General features: G+C 43.6%; 1 protein-coding gene across 2 annotated transcripts in view; it reads right to left on the bottom strand.

Moving 5' to 3' along the window:
* The window catches only part of LOC144770655 (putative methyltransferase DDB_G0268948), a 430,911-nt gene that overhangs the window by 369,035 nt on the left and 46,338 nt on the right, over nt 1–15,538 (bottom strand). For both annotated transcript variants that reach the window (XM_078655364.1, XM_078655366.1), the window contains exon 2: nt 5,141–5,245. In XM_078655364.1, coding sequence (XP_078511490.1) covers nt 5,141–5,245 — 105 coding nt within the window. The remainder of the gene's footprint in view (nt 1–5,140; nt 5,246–15,538) is intronic.

Here is a 15,538-nt window from a genome sequence, read left to right as displayed (position 1 = left end):
AGAGTGTTGGCGCAGTCGTCGATCCATTGTCTGAGATTGCGGGCGGTGGTGGCAGGTCGGTTGGGTCTGAAGGTGGGCTCTGGGTGAGGGTGGTGGTTAGCTGGTTTTCGGTGACTTTGCTTCAGCAGCGGCGGTTCATCTGTTTGGTGTGGTGTTGCGTGGTGGGTCCCTGGAAGGTGAAGTGGATGCAATGGTAGTCGGTCCAGTGGAGTTCGAAGGTGAGGTTGAAGGAGATGTGGGAACTAGCCACTCCCGGCCAATCCCAAACAGTAACCAGTGCCCCTCTTTTTATAGACATAATTTCTTTGTTCTCTGAAGGCAGAGAGTGTTTGTACCCAGCCCAAACCCGTTCTGTACTCCCTGGTTCTGCTTCCTGGCAGGAGGTGGAGATAGCATTGTTGAAAGCAGACCTAGCCCAGGTAGCTGAAAAGAAATCTTTTCCCCCTACTCTCTATTCAATATAGGCTCAGGCAAGTGAAAGGAAATCTCTTCCCCCACTTTCTGTTTAACCCAGGTCCTATTCAGCCCAGCCCTGACTCATCAGACTGCAGGAGCCAAAGCCCTCTCCAGCCCCCTGTCACTCACAAACCAGACATGTAATACGAAACCTAGCAGAGGCATACTGGATTGTTAGGCAAGAAAATACCTACTTTCTAAAAGTGGTATTTTCAAAAAACAGAATGTAAAAATTGCCCACACTAAAAAGATGTATTTTAGCATTCTGATTTCAGGCATACTAAGCTCGTTTTTCTACCTGGTTCCCTGGGTCAGCCAGGATTTTAAGATTTTATAATAAAACTTCCCATTCTGGCCTATGGGAACAGATAGCCTTGCAATAGTGAAAAACGAGATTGGCGGTTATTCACTATCAGGACATTCCACACACACCAGGGCATGTCCTACCTCTCTCATACAATGCGCTCTGCCCATAGGTGTACCTTGGCCTACCTTAGGGGTGACTAAACTGTAGAAAAGGGAAGGTTTAGGGACTGGCAAGTGGGTGCTCTTGCCAAGTCGACATGGCAGTCCCAGACTGCACACAGGCTCTGCAATGGCAGGCCTTAGCCATATTTTACAAGCTGCATCTGTGTATGGCACAATCAGTGCTGCAAGCCCACCAGCATCATTTGATTTAAAGGCCCTGGGCACTGGTGGTTCACTGTACTAGGGTCTGAGAAGTAAATCAAATAAGCCAATATTGTAGTCACTAATCCATTACAACAATTTACAACAGGGAGCACTTACACGTTGGCACTGAATAGCAGAGGCAAAGTGCCTAAAGCATCAAAACCTGCAAAAACATAGGAGACAACAGCGAAAAATGGAAGGGAGACCACCTCCAATGGAGACAATGTCTAACACTGAGCATCAACCTGTTTCCCAAGTTCCAAAGTCAACATACTCACCCTCCTATTACAGTGTGAAAAGCAATCATGCATATCTACATTTCACACTGCATACTGCTGCCTCTTTACTGCAACCTCCCTTGGGCATCCCTTATCACAGGAGATGCATTGGGGCCTGCCTAACAATGAACTCCTTTCTTTGACATTTTTAAGTCCCCGGGTGCAAGACAGACTTTGGGACTCCCGAGGACTACCAGAACCCAGGGTGCTATCCTATACAACTATGGCGCCAGAACTAGAACTACGGGGGTAGTGCCACCAACAACCGGTTTGCATCAAGACCGGTATGGCACCTTAAGGCAAATCATCAAACTTGCCAAATTAATTTAGCCTGAAAAAATAAATAGCGGCACACACTGGCAACCATAGTTGCTTACACGGAATTATTGAAAGGGAATACAAGCCGTTCCTTTTTATCTCGTCAACTTATGCCAACAACTGCCTTTCTATTCCTCAACTGGTGCCGGCTAATACTCAGTATAGAAATAGAGGAGCGAATGTATAAAAACGCAGCAGAAAGGCGGTCAGTGGGACGCGCATGCACGGAGTGAGAGACACCCGTCCTCGCTTCGGCGCATGCGCGTTAGCACGGGCGCTACCTACAGGGCTCTGCACAGACGCAAAATGATCGCGCTGCACATACACTACCTGGCAAGCCGGGATCAGCGACTTTCACAAAGGCTTTTACCGGATTACCATATATGGGGACCTTTCCTTTCCAGTAATTAGAACAATTAGTGCATAATTGGCCCGCCACTAGGACATAAAAGGCGCAAATCCCAACGAAGCCCTCATTCACATCGGAGCTGCGTTGGGGTAGTAAGGCATAGACTTTTCCCTCACAATCGTGAGTACTGTACCAGGTAACAAGAGGCAGATACCGCAACTCTGTAAGTAAGCATTCTTAGTTGTCCTTTTGCCTTACAGGTAGCAGATTGACATGATTATCCGCCAACGTTTTTGAGGCTCATGAGACACACCATACTGTGTCAGCAAAAAGGCATTTAAAATCAACTTTACCACCCTCCTTAAAGTACCAGGTCACCTGAGCCACATAGGTTAAAGCAAATAGAGTGTGTGTTTTATGTTTTGTGTTTTGTATGTCTTGTCTATGTCCCTTTTTCTTACAGGGTGCACCTCAACTATTAGGATGACAATATATGTCTAGTAGCTGCGGCCAACACACTTTTTTCTAGGTCACTGAGCCTGGAGTAATATGAATAGCGAATGGCTATTTGAAGGATATATTACTGTTACTTTTCTTTTGCCTTTTTTTCTAGGTTCGCCAAAGGCAGATACTGTATTGACAAATGTTTAGGTACACATTAGCCTTTATTTAATGGACACTTTTCTGTAAAGAACAGACTTTGTGTAGAAAAACGTGAGTAAGGTGGGGATTTATGCACGCCGTCCTGAAGAAGGAGTTCCCACTCCGAAACATGTTGACCCACACAAGAGGTGATGTACATTGCATTTCATAGGAACCTCTGAACACAACCTTTTAACAGTGCCAGCTCAGGGCCCATTACATTTTTTGAGTCCACCCCACGAGCCAGGTACTTTTTAAACCATTACTAAAGTCACTTCAAACCCCACCACTCACTCACTTTTACAAAATACCTCACACACACCTCACATAGTCATTGCAAAAAGTGCTCCCGCGTAGTCGTAGGTAGCAGCACGCCGCATCCCGTAGAGGGGTGCGAAGACCCCAATGATGAAGCATGATAACAAGTGTCCTTTTGGTGTGTGAGGGTTATTTATAGAACACTACGTGCTCCCCACCATTGTAGGGACCACCCACACCCACTAGTGGATTCCTTCTGTTTATAAAACACTCTGATCGCAAAGCGGAGAAGCAGCCCCTCTCTGTTTGACGGATTTGCAGGGCCTCCTGGTGCACATCCAGCCATGAACAGACAAAAGGGAAATGTTCTAGCCTCCCTTTCATGTATTTAATCATGGGAGCAGTGAGTGAGCTCACTGAGAGAGGCTGGGTGCTGGATGCAGCAAGGTTGCTTGTGCGCTTTCGCGCACAGTTTACAGGAAACATAGGGCATAACTGATGGTTCAATATTGTTTCAGTCAATATCTGTCTTTTTTTAATAAAAATTCTAGTCAGTAAGCAAGTACACGTAATATATTTGTCCATAGCAAGGTCCTTTATCTATAGAATTTCACCAAGGCGCATGGCTTCATTTTCTATTTGTAATAAAATAAAGATGTCTCTATATAATGAGATATAATTCTTGAATATCAACCTAAACACAATAAAAATGACTCAGGTCATTTTAATAAAAAAAAATGTCTAATATTGTATGCTTCAATAACAACTCAATTTAAATTCAACTTTTTAACAATCACGAAATTTATAACATGAAAAAACATGTGGGAACTTTATCTACACATTTCTACAACGATATTTTAAACAAAAAATCTATTTTTTAAATACAACCAACAAAAAATGTGACATATTTAGCAATTTAAATTTCTTTAAAATTCTTTGTAACGCTATATATTTTAACATTTAGGGCCAGATGTAGGAGAGGAAATACCGGTCGGTAACGGCCGAATTCGGCTGTTACTGACCGGTATTTAGGATTCGGCATGTAGGGGCCAGCATTTTACAGAATCGGTAAATTTCCCGATTCGGTAAATTTACGGATTCTGTAAAATACCGAATCGGTAATTTTACCGATTCGGTAAATCCAAATGTAGGTGACACTCCTAAGAGTGCCACAGGCCCTTAAGAGTCGGTATTTTACCACCCAATCCTATTGGGTGGTAAAATACCGAATTCAGGTGTGCATGCACATCTGTGCATGCACACCTGTGCCATGTGACACACAGACATGCCCTTAGGGCATGTATGTGTGCCACATGTCACACATGCCTGTATTTGGGGTGCTAGAGGGTGTCAAAGTGACACCCCCTGCACCCTTGCAGGATTTGGTATTTACAGATTCGGTAAATACCGAATCGGTATTGCCCATTGATTCCTATGGGCTTCAAGGCCCATAGGAATCAATGGGCAATACCGATTCGGTATTTACCGAATCAGTAAGTACCGATTCTTACCGATTCGGTAAATGTAAAAAGAAATTTACCTACATCTCACTACTTCTAATTTACCGATTCATAAATACCGAATCGATAAAATTCGGTATTTAAGAATCGGTAAATTAGAATTACCTACATCTGGCCCTTGGTTGGTAAGAACTGTGGGGCATATTATCAAGCAGGGCGTTAAGATTATCGCTGTTGTAGCGGCAGAAAACTGCTGCTAAAGCGTCGATATTGGGCTTGGTAATATACCCTGGAGAATTCCAATAGAAACCCATGTTCACACCAGAACATGGGTTTCTATTAGAATTCACAAGGCCATATTATCAATCCCATTATCGCTGCTTTAGCGGAATTTTTCTGCTGCAAAAACAGCAATCATTTTTAACGTCCTGCTTGATAATATGCCCCCGTATGACTGTCGGAGCTGCCGCCAGGGGGGCCTCAGTGAGAGGATTGGGGTCTTGAATGCATTCTGGATTAGCAGGAGGCTAGGGCAAAACATCTAAAAGCAGGATACCAGCTACTCTCAGCTGGGTACTTCCAACAGGGATACTGACTGTACACAATGCATAGGACATTCCCGTCCCCACAATTCGAATCATTTATGGTACATACCGAAGTCTTTGAATTTGCACATGCATTTGCTTTTTATATCTAAATGTTCCTACCTTCTTTTCTAGGTAAGAGAGGATCAAACTGATCACTTCCTTGGGTTCCCGGATCATGTATTTTTGATAGAGAGATGCATGTTTCTTTGTTTGAAAATAAGTCATCTGCAGTTCAAACGAAAAAAAAAATACAAAAGCCATTAGGTCTAGTCCTTTTAGGTACACACAAGAAATAGTTTTTAGCTAAGCTCTGTGCTTATCTCATGCTTTTGTAGTGTAGATATGTGCTATTTTTAGCTGTTTAGCTGTGTAGGGCTACATTGGTTTCAGGAAGCCGAAGCTGTCTCACCCTATAGCATTGTGCTGTGCAGCATTCCAAGTTGCAAATATAAATGTCTAACGAAGGAAACTTGATGGTAGATCCAAATAAAACCTTAGAAATACTGGCAACGTAAATAACATGCTTTGGTCATTTGAAAACATACAAGCCAAAAACAAGAGGAGCGCATTTAAATGTCGTTTCAGTAAGCATCATTTTTATTAATTGAAAGGCAAATTGTGAAAACTCAAAAATATGTGCTCTCTGGCGATCCGTAGAACAATAAACCTCCTCAATCAATGTATCTATGAGATGACAATAAAACATCTAAAGCATCCTTAATGATCAGAAAAGGCTCTCTTTTCAAGAGTTAAGCACATTGATATGATATCTCTGGATCTAAGTCGAATAGACTGCCAACTTTTTGAGACTAAATGTCCCTTCACTGTGGCCAGCACCGATGTTCAGACACAACAGATCTGAATATTATAGAAAGTAAATTCCAGCTAGGGCAATCAGAATCACCAAAACTCTCTGGAGTTAAAATGTGTAAAAAACGGTTGCATCAGTGGAAGGCATAATGCAGATTCAACGTCCTGCTCGAAAACATTGCATCCCAAACAAAATTCTTCTCCAGAGAAAACTCTACTGAGCAAAACTGGACACAAAGTTGAATGTCTGTGGTGGTGAATAGATCCATATCCAGATTCCTCCACACACATACATTATTCTGAGCGGAGGACCCACATGTGATTCTTTAGTGTTTCCCTGCTCTGGTAGTCTGCTGTCTTGTTCTTCTCTGCATGGGAAGCGGCTGACATCCTAGTTTCCGAGGTTATGGCCCAGTGCGACAGACCTAGGACTTCAAACCAAACCAAAGCGGCCAGAACCCACAACCTTTGTTGAATGTAGCACATGATTGTGGATTGTTCATTAAGATATACATCTTTCTGTATAAGATATCCTGCGGGACTAGGCAGGGGTGCCCCCTTTGTCCCTTCCATTTCATCAACTTTTATTTGATTATCTATTTGAATAATCATGAAAAGTACATACATGGGTAAGATAAAATAGGTAAAAATAGAAAAGACATTTAGGTAAAAAGATTGGTTTTACAATTCTAAACAGTTCTGATTTGACTAGAGACATTACGACGTATTGTTAGGACTGCTTTAAGAAAAGTCACTATAAGTTTAGCTTCATGTAATGAATTTAGAGATTGCAAATAAAGAAATGCTGGAAAGGTTTGTCTATGTCCACTGGTTCGGAGGATCGGAATAATCCACGTTTTCCTTGGTAGTTTGTAATATTTGCAAAAAAGGACAACGTGGATCGTGGATTGTGAGGAGATTCTGTCACAGGGGCAATTCATCAAGTTGCGCGACCAATTATGCGTTTCTGGAAATGAAACTAAGCGAAAAAATTTTTTAAAGCGTAGTCTTGTTAATAAGAACTTTTCGTGATTGGTTAAAAAGTACGTCAGATAGGGCTGTATGCATTTTCCGGACTGTTGGGCACAGATTTTTTCGTTTAGTGGTTTAGTGAGCTCTGCCTGGTTCCGTAGATCCCTCAAATGGCCCATACACATTGACTTTAACTGTTTCCTAGAGATGTCTTCCATTGAGGGAGGTTCTTCGAAGTAGGACTCGCGGTCCAGGTCTTTAAAAAAGTTACATAAATAGGTTAGCCACGGGATTTTTCGCCAGTTTGTAAGCGCTAAACAGTCGGTGATAAGGGAGCGAGTTAGGTGACATTCAGGGTTGCACCATATTCGATGCCACAATAAGATAGGCTGGCATCGGACGGTGTCAATGATATATTCCATGCCGAGCTCCCAGTGTGAGGCTAGGATCGGGGAACTTTGAGGGAGGGCTAAAATGTATTTTATAAAAGCATTTTCAGTGACCTGTAGCTGGTCGATACGTCCATGACCCCAGATTCCGGCTCCATAGGTGGCCACACTGTGGCATTTTGCATAGTATATGGTCAGGAGTTCAGGAGGAGCTGGTTTCCCCAGTTTCCTCGAGAAAGAGGTTAGTGCTGATGTTGCACGACGGAAGTGGAGATTCCTGGCTTCAATTGCCTTTCGCCAATTCATTGCATCGTCCACTAGGATTCCCAGGTATGGGTAGACTGGGTTTTTTTCCAGTTTGTTGTTATCAACCATTATTGGTTTGGGGTTTTTGATCCTGGGACCGACATGCATTGTAAAAGTTTTCTTGATGTTTATTTTGAGGCCAAGTGAGTCCATGAATGCTGCATATTTTCTGATTTGTGTCTGGAGTTGGTTTAAAGTCCGTGCTACAATGACTGAATCGTCAGCATACAACAATGTGGGTATCGGGCGACGATTTATCTGGGGGAGGTCCTGGCTCCCTTCCAGCATAGCCTGTTCAAGTCCATTTGTGTAAAGGTTGAACAGGAAGGGAGCCAGAACGCATCCCTGTCTTACTCCCTTCGTTATTTGGAATGGACGGGACAGTTCGCCGCTGATACCAAATCTTACTCGGCCTACAGCGTTTGAGTAGAGTTCTCGTAGAAAAGTTATTATCGGGGGATCCACGCCGAGGTCGGTTAGCATTTGCCAGAGTATCGCATGCTGGACGCAGTCAAATGCCGCACTTAAGTCGATGTAGATGAGGAAGATGTTTCCTCCTTTGGCGTGAACGTATTTACCAGCCAGGAGAACAAGATTGAGGGCCTGCTCCACGGTCCCGAGCCCCTTCTGGAAACCGTATTGCAGGTCGGTTATGATGTTATTCTCCCGGGCCCAAGATTGTAATCGGTCCAGGAGTACTCGACCTGCAATCTTACCCATGGAGTCCAGAAGGGATATTGGTCTGTAGCAAGCGGGATCGTTGCGGTCGCCTTTTTTAAAAATGGGTAAGAGGATTGATGTTGACCATGAGTGAAAAAGGCCGATCGAAGCTACTGCTGACATAACCCTAGTAATTATCTGCGACCAGAAGTCTACATCGTGGAGGAACAGGTCCATTGGAACGCCGTCTGGAAGGCCTTGCCTGTTTTGGAAGCCCTGATTGCTTTAGTGATTTCGTTAAGATGAAAGTATATATTAATCGGATAGGTGTCGGTTCTCGTTGGCTGGACCTCGTATGTTGGATTATCTACTGCGGAATCTGAGGATGTTCCAAAGATTTTTGCATAGTGGGAAACCCAGTCTTCCTCGGTTATTGCCACATCAAGATGTTCGGTGTCTGTGCTATTGGCCAAGAGAGGAGATCTTATGATTTGCCAGAATGCGGTGCTGTCTTTTCTTCGGGCACTGTCGTGTAATCGTAGCCACAGCTCTTGTTTGATTTGTTTTTTGCGGTCTTGCCTTGCAGAGTTGTATATTTTTCTCAGGTAAGAGATTTCCTGGGAGTCTCTCAAAGGTTTACGCAGGGCTTCTTTAAGAGATGAAAGTGCCTTCCGACAAGCGGTGTCGAACCATCTCGTGGTAGGGGACTTAATCTTATTTTTTTAAATTACCAAATAGCTCATCCCTTATTGTTTCCTGAATTCTTTGGAAACAACTGACGATTGTTTGCGGTGTTGCCTCCAGAGACATGCATTTGGATAGCCAATGTTCAGTTTTATGAAGGACCCTCTGGGTCACCTCTTCCGGATCGATCTTGGCCCATTTAACTGAGTACCCGTTCAGTTTGTTCATAGACAGTGTTTGCTGGTTAAGGGAGCTCAGCTTTACAGGGTGAGCTCTTGCCCGTTTGATGTTGATTTTTATACTGAGCGGGTAGTGGTCACTTATTGGGTTTGACCCAATTTCAAAGTTCGCTAGTTGCCCTTTGAGTGAGTTTGAGGCTATTATGTAATCTATGGTTGTCAAGTGGCCTCGTCCATGGAAGGTAGGTAAGAAATCCTGCTGCGGGTCAACCAGTTCGTTCACATGGTCCATATCTAGGGAGAATAGGATATCGTTAAGTTTATTTCCACATATCGAGTGGGCGAAGTGAGGTATAGGGTTACCAAGTTCGTTTTGGAGACAACAGTTTCCATTTGGTTTGGGCACAAAGGGAGGTTGAAATCGCCACCCCAGATAATGTGAGTTACAGATGTGTTTTGTCGTTTTGGAGCGAAGATAAAAATGTGACGATCTCTTCTAGGTTTAACCAACAATCTGAGGTACCAGAGTTGTTATAGTAATTTATGAATATATAGTTGTTGACTTTTGGTGCTGTTATCTGCATGATTTGCATGGTTTGGAATGTTGGTGACTCCTTTAGTAATTTCACTCTGAGGGGGAGGGTATTAGCAACATAGATCGTGAGCCCCTGAGGTTCCGTGACGATTTGAACCCGTGTTTTTAACATTGTCGCAAATACATAATTTTGGTATCAGTGAACCGCAAATGATCCATTTAGTATATCCTGGTGTTTTTGCTATGCTACGAGCAAGAGCACTCCCGTTATGAACACATTTCTGATCTACCCGTGGCATCCATCGTAGAACAAGGAAGCCATTTTGTATTCCTTGCCCTCACATAGTCAATGGACACGCAATGACCTCTTTTTCATTTAAGGACACGTAGGCTTTAGCCGGCAATTCACCTTGCTAGTGACACGTGCACCTTAGGCCAGCAACGCTGTAGCAGCATGACTCGGCAAGAGCTGCCTCCCCAGCCTGAGGCCAGTCCTGCTATACTGGTTCTCGTGTTCGTTGGCCTGATCATGATTAGACGGCCGAAGCCGGTAACCGTGCCCATTTACGACCCACAAACATCTCTTATCCTACTTTTCTATCTTCTGCACCTGGCTCTGCTCCTTTCCTTCTGGGCCTTTATTAGGGGGAGGTAACGAAATTTACGATGAGGCGGTCCGGGTCTTGAATGAAGAGTTGACATGGGATTATGATGGAATAGTGGGAACCCCTCGTTCGTAATGTTTTGACATCAGATATTGTTGACGATTCCTGTGCAACGCCAAATATTTATTGTTTTAGATACAAAGTTTTTGGAATGTGCTAACATGTAAAGAATTTGCCTGAAGCCCAATATTCAGTATATAAGGAGCAACCCTCTTTGTACAAATTGAACAGGCTCCTAGATACTGCCCATGTGTAGTTTCTGTGACTTCTGTGTCCCTGCAGTAATAAGCCTTTGGTCTTTGACGCCGCCATCGAGAAGCCCGTGTTTCTGTTTGTTTGTGCACCAAGGCAGGTTGAACTCCGGGGTCTTCGGGTGTTATCCCTGACACCTCTGGACGGAACCAAAAAGTCCAGAACTCCAATTGGCGCCCAACGTGGGGCGACGTCATTCGGTACCGGTCCAAAAGCCTGAAGAGTTCGAGAAGCTTCGTGTGAAGATTTCAGAGGGAGGCGCCCCACTTCATCGATCCCGGCATATCGCAAAAGTGGCCCGACGTTCTCTTCCACGAGGGTTCCCGTTCAGACGGCTGCAGTGGTCCGTTGCCTTGACCGTCGCCCTGTCTTGGACCCGAGGTGCAGTCCTTAGTACGGCGAGACGTGACGGGTTTCTCCTTGGTGACGTCTTCAGTGCCTCAGTTAAGTATTGAGTGGTTGATAGTTGATTACTTCGTGAGGGTTGTTTCTGTTTCGATAATCCTTTTAGTTCTTGGTTTCGGTTCTGTTTCATAAGATTATCGCTGGTTATTCTGGTTACGATAATCATTCAGTTCAGTTCGGGTATCGATACGTTTGTCTGTTCTGGTAGGCCTAAGTTCTTGGTTCGAGTGCGCACCTTTCTTTTGGTTTGTGTTTTGTCTGTTTTGTGTTCCGGGTTATAAAATGGTAAGTCGGAAAAATTGTATGTTGTCTTGTTTTAGTTGCAACAGTGATTCCCAGTTGGAGGACTCGTGTTCGGTTCCTCCGATTGGAACTCCCCTTTATGATCTATATTGCAAATTTGGTGTGGGCCCTATCTCTTATAACGAGGTATGGATCCACTACACAGAGAAAGATGGTGTCCTTAGTTGGCCACTGCATGGTAGTTTCGAACCTCAAGTTCTTGATAATTTAGAAACGAAATTATTCAAGAAGAAAGCCCGGCCGGCAATGTTTGATTCTTTCCGTTATTGGCGAAAAGAATCTAAACAGAGAGAAATTAAAAAGTTGAAGAAAGAACAGAAAGAGCAAGAGTTGACTTTAGAACAGTCTGCTAAGCAGCTGCAACTCAACGAGTCTGAGAAGGCAATGGAGGTGGCCAATAGAGAGCGTAATTTAGCGATAGACAAGTGCTATCCTGCTTTGCCATCGAATACAGCTAAGATAGTAGAGGACCCTGAAAAGGATCCCCTGTTGTCTTACTTGTTACGATCACCCCCACCGTATGCTCAGGGTGCTACGGCTCCACCTATACCGAATGTTCAATTACCGGTTGCTGGACAACCTGGTGTTCCCGCTCCTCTGAATCAAGTTCCTGTACCTCCTGTGGTCAATATTAATGTTCCTTCGGCACCCCCTCTTTCAGGGTTGCCGGCTTCTTTACCTATACCTGTATCGCTCACACCTGCTAGTTCACAGGCTGTTTTGCCCGCTACTCCTACTGTTCCTAATCTATCTGTTCCAACTGCTACTCTATTTACTGCTTCTGCTAATATTATGACTCCGCTTTCTGTTCGTCGGAGAATCACTGATTCTGTCTCCAATATTTTATCTCCCTTCTATAAAACTCTGATTAAGACTCCTACCTCTGACTCTGTGCAGAGACGTAGTCAGCTTCCCAGTACTGAAGAAAGAGGAATATTAGATTCCACTGCTCTTCGATGGGTTTCGAAAGTTGGAAGATATAATATACACGATGTATTAGATACATTTATGCAATGGAACGAACCGACACAACGCTATGTGTTTGATGTCATGTGTTCTCTGTTGCATGAGGAATGGGAAGAAAGCGATTCTGAACAAGTTCCGGATGAACTAATTCAGGTTCAGAAAGAGTTTGCTGCAGGTATGATAGTTGGTCAAAATATAAAAGAAGCGATGGAACTGATTTTAAGTTATAGGAATGACCCATCCCTTCGTTCACCGAGGGAGTTAGAGAAACGGAGTACGAAACAAAGTCGTCAATATCCAATGAGGGAGGTTCCACCAATTTGGCGTGAAGCTGTGCAAGCTAATGCAAACCTTGGTATTGCAGCCGCTCCAACCCAATTCCAGAGAGTATGGATACATATTCCATGGAAGCGAGCTGAAGTATTAGCAGTGAAACAGGCCTTGCCAGATCTGCGTAAAAATCCTGCAGGGTACTACAAAGAGTTGGCTCAGACAGTTGACGCTTGTGTATTAAATCTAGCTGACATAGATCTGCTATTTGGTAATGTAGTACCGCAACCAATTTGGGCTAAAATTCGTAGAGAGAATCATCCAGTTGCCCTAGGTGGTGATTGGGCAGCTATAATTGCAGCGGATGGTCACCAAATAGGTGGTTCTAAACCTGAACCCTTAATTGCTAATTTGCCTGGTAGAATAATCGATTTAATGAAAACCCTAATGCCAGCACTACGCGTTAACTGGGACAAATTGTCCGCGTGCAAACAGAAGAAAGATGAAAGCGTCTCTGACTTTTTCACAAGATTCGAGGAGACTTTTGTGGATCATAGTGGTCAGGATATGAGCACAGAAGGAGGCCAGAGATTATTTGTTGATAAATTTGTGCACAATCTGTTGCCCGAACTTAGTGGTAAATTAAAGAATTCTGAAAGCGCGTGGCTGTCTCTACGACTGCGCAAATCTTGCGACTGCCCAGTACTATGAAAATAGGGATAAAGAGGAGAAAGAAAAATTAGATAAAAAGACGAAAGATTTAAAAACTAAAGTTCTTTTACAGCAAGCATATCCGCCTCGCACGAATGATTCTCATACACAGCAAGGGTCATATCAAAGAACGGAGTATAATTCTCAGAGGCCACAGTACCAATGGAATCAGTGTGCTTATTGCAAAATGGAAGGCCATTATAAGACTGAGTGTCCGGTACGGGCACAAAATAATACTGCGGCAGCTCAGAGAGGTCGTGGTGGTTATATGCAGAATTCTAGAGGTCGAGGAAGAGGTACTATGCCTCCACAGACAAGTGATCGCCCTTCTAATTATTTCGACCAACGAAATGGACAATCTGCCCAACAAAATAGGTCTCAACAATATCATGTTGAAGATTACTATGAAGCTAGTGAGGAAGTTCAGCCAAGGGAGTACTAGGACAGCCATGGACAAAGAGAGGGAGTAGTATCAGTTCCAGTAGATCAGAGTGGGCCTTATGTCGCAGTAGCAACATCTGGAATAGTCGAACCGTTTCTGTTGGATACTGGTGCAGCAAAAAGTTATATCATACATGCGAAACTCTCTGGCGCACCTTTGTCTGGCTCAACAAACGTTTCAGTAGGTTTTTCAGGCGCCCCTGTTCACAACCCTGTTTCTGGTCCTTTGTCTATTTCTGTTGGACCCCGCCACTTGAAAGCTCCCCTGATTCTGACAACAGGTTGTAATGAAAATCTGCTTGGTTTAGACTTGTTAAAACGCTTATATGCGACATTGTACTGTTCTCCAGAAGGAGTACAACTTACGTTGGGTAAAAGAATCATTTCTCCGATGTACTTGTCGATGGATGCGCTCCCACCAGAGCTGCGTTCTCTCCCTGATACTCTTTGGGCGACTGGTCCTAATGATGTAGGTCTTTTAGAAATTCCACCATATGTAGTAACTTTGAAAGCGAATGTGAAATTTCCACGATTTCCACAATACAGAATCTCTAGTGAAGGTGAGCGTGCGCTCCTACTGATAGTACAAGATCTGATAAAAAAAGACGTTATAGAAGAAACTAGAGGTAATGTCTGTAATAGTCCTGTACTGCCTATTCTGAAACGAACTGACCCAACAAAGCCTCCAGTATATAGGTTTGTAATTGATCTTAGAGAGGTTAATAAAATTGTGATTCCACAGTTTCCTGTGGTTCCAGACATTACTGCATTGTTAACGTTGATTCCTGCTACAGCAACATGGTTTTCGGTTATCGACTTGAAAAATGCCTTTTTCAGCATTCCGATAGCCGAGGAAAGCAGAGATATCTTCGGTTTCTCTCTAGGAGGACGAAGCTTCAGGTTTAAACGCGCTCCACAAGGTTATTGTGAAAGCCCATCCATTTACAGTCAAGCATTAAAAAGCCAATTAGATTCATTTGTACTTCCTCCTGGTTCTGCTTTAGTACAATATGTTGATGATCTTCTAGTGGCTGCCGATGACAAGGAAACTTGCAAAACAGCTACAATTTCCTTATTGCATCACTTATCAAACTTGAATCACAAGGTGTCACCTTCAAAAATGCAATACTGTTGCCAAGAAGTGACCTACCTAGGTCATCTCTTGTCAAAGGAGGGAAGGAAGTTGACCCCAGAGAGAATAAAAGCAATTACACAGATGAATGTTCCTAGCACGCAGAGAGAAGTACGTGCCTTTTTAGGTATTACCTCATATTGTAGGCAATGGATCCCAAATTTTTCTCTTTTGGCAAAACCGTTGGTAGCTTTGACTGGGAAAAATGTTCCGAGTCCAGTGCCATGGTCTGCCGAATGTCAAGAGAGTTTTTCTGAGTTACGAAACGCACTGTGTTCAGCTCCTGTATTGGGTACACCCGATTACAGTAAGCCATTCACGCTCTATGTCCATGAGAGAGAAGGTTGTGCGTTAAGTGTTTTGACACAGAAATTTGGTGATAAACAACGCCCTTGTGCGTATTTTTCATCAACGTTAGATCCGGTAGCTAGAGCGTTGCCTAGTTGCTTGAGAGCTACAGCCGCAGCTGCAGCCTCCATTCGACAATCTGCCGGTTTAGTAATGAACAACATGCTAGTGGTTATGGTTCCTCATGCTGTGGATACACTCATGAACCGAACCAAGACGCAGCACCTTACCAGTGCTAGATTATCAGGTTACGAATTGACACTGCTAGGGAGTCATATTCAGATCAAAAGATGCAATGTATTGAATCCAGCAACATTGTTGCCGACTAGTCAAGAGTCGAGTGATTCCGAACCACACGACTGTTGTTTCAGAACTGAGGAAGAAACAAAAGGACGAATTGATTTAAAAGACACTCCGTTATCAGATCCAGATGGCACGTTGTATGTTGATGGGTCTTGCTTCAAATTGGAGAATGGTGACGTGACTGCTG

Source organism: Lissotriton helveticus, chromosome 7 (genome assembly GCF_964261635.1).
Source record: "Lissotriton helveticus chromosome 7, aLisHel1.1, whole genome shotgun sequence".
Classification (NCBI taxonomy): domain Eukaryota; kingdom Metazoa; phylum Chordata; class Amphibia; order Caudata; family Salamandridae; genus Lissotriton; species Lissotriton helveticus.
Note: the sequence above shows the minus strand (reverse complement) of the source record. Positions and strands in the feature narration are given on the sequence as shown.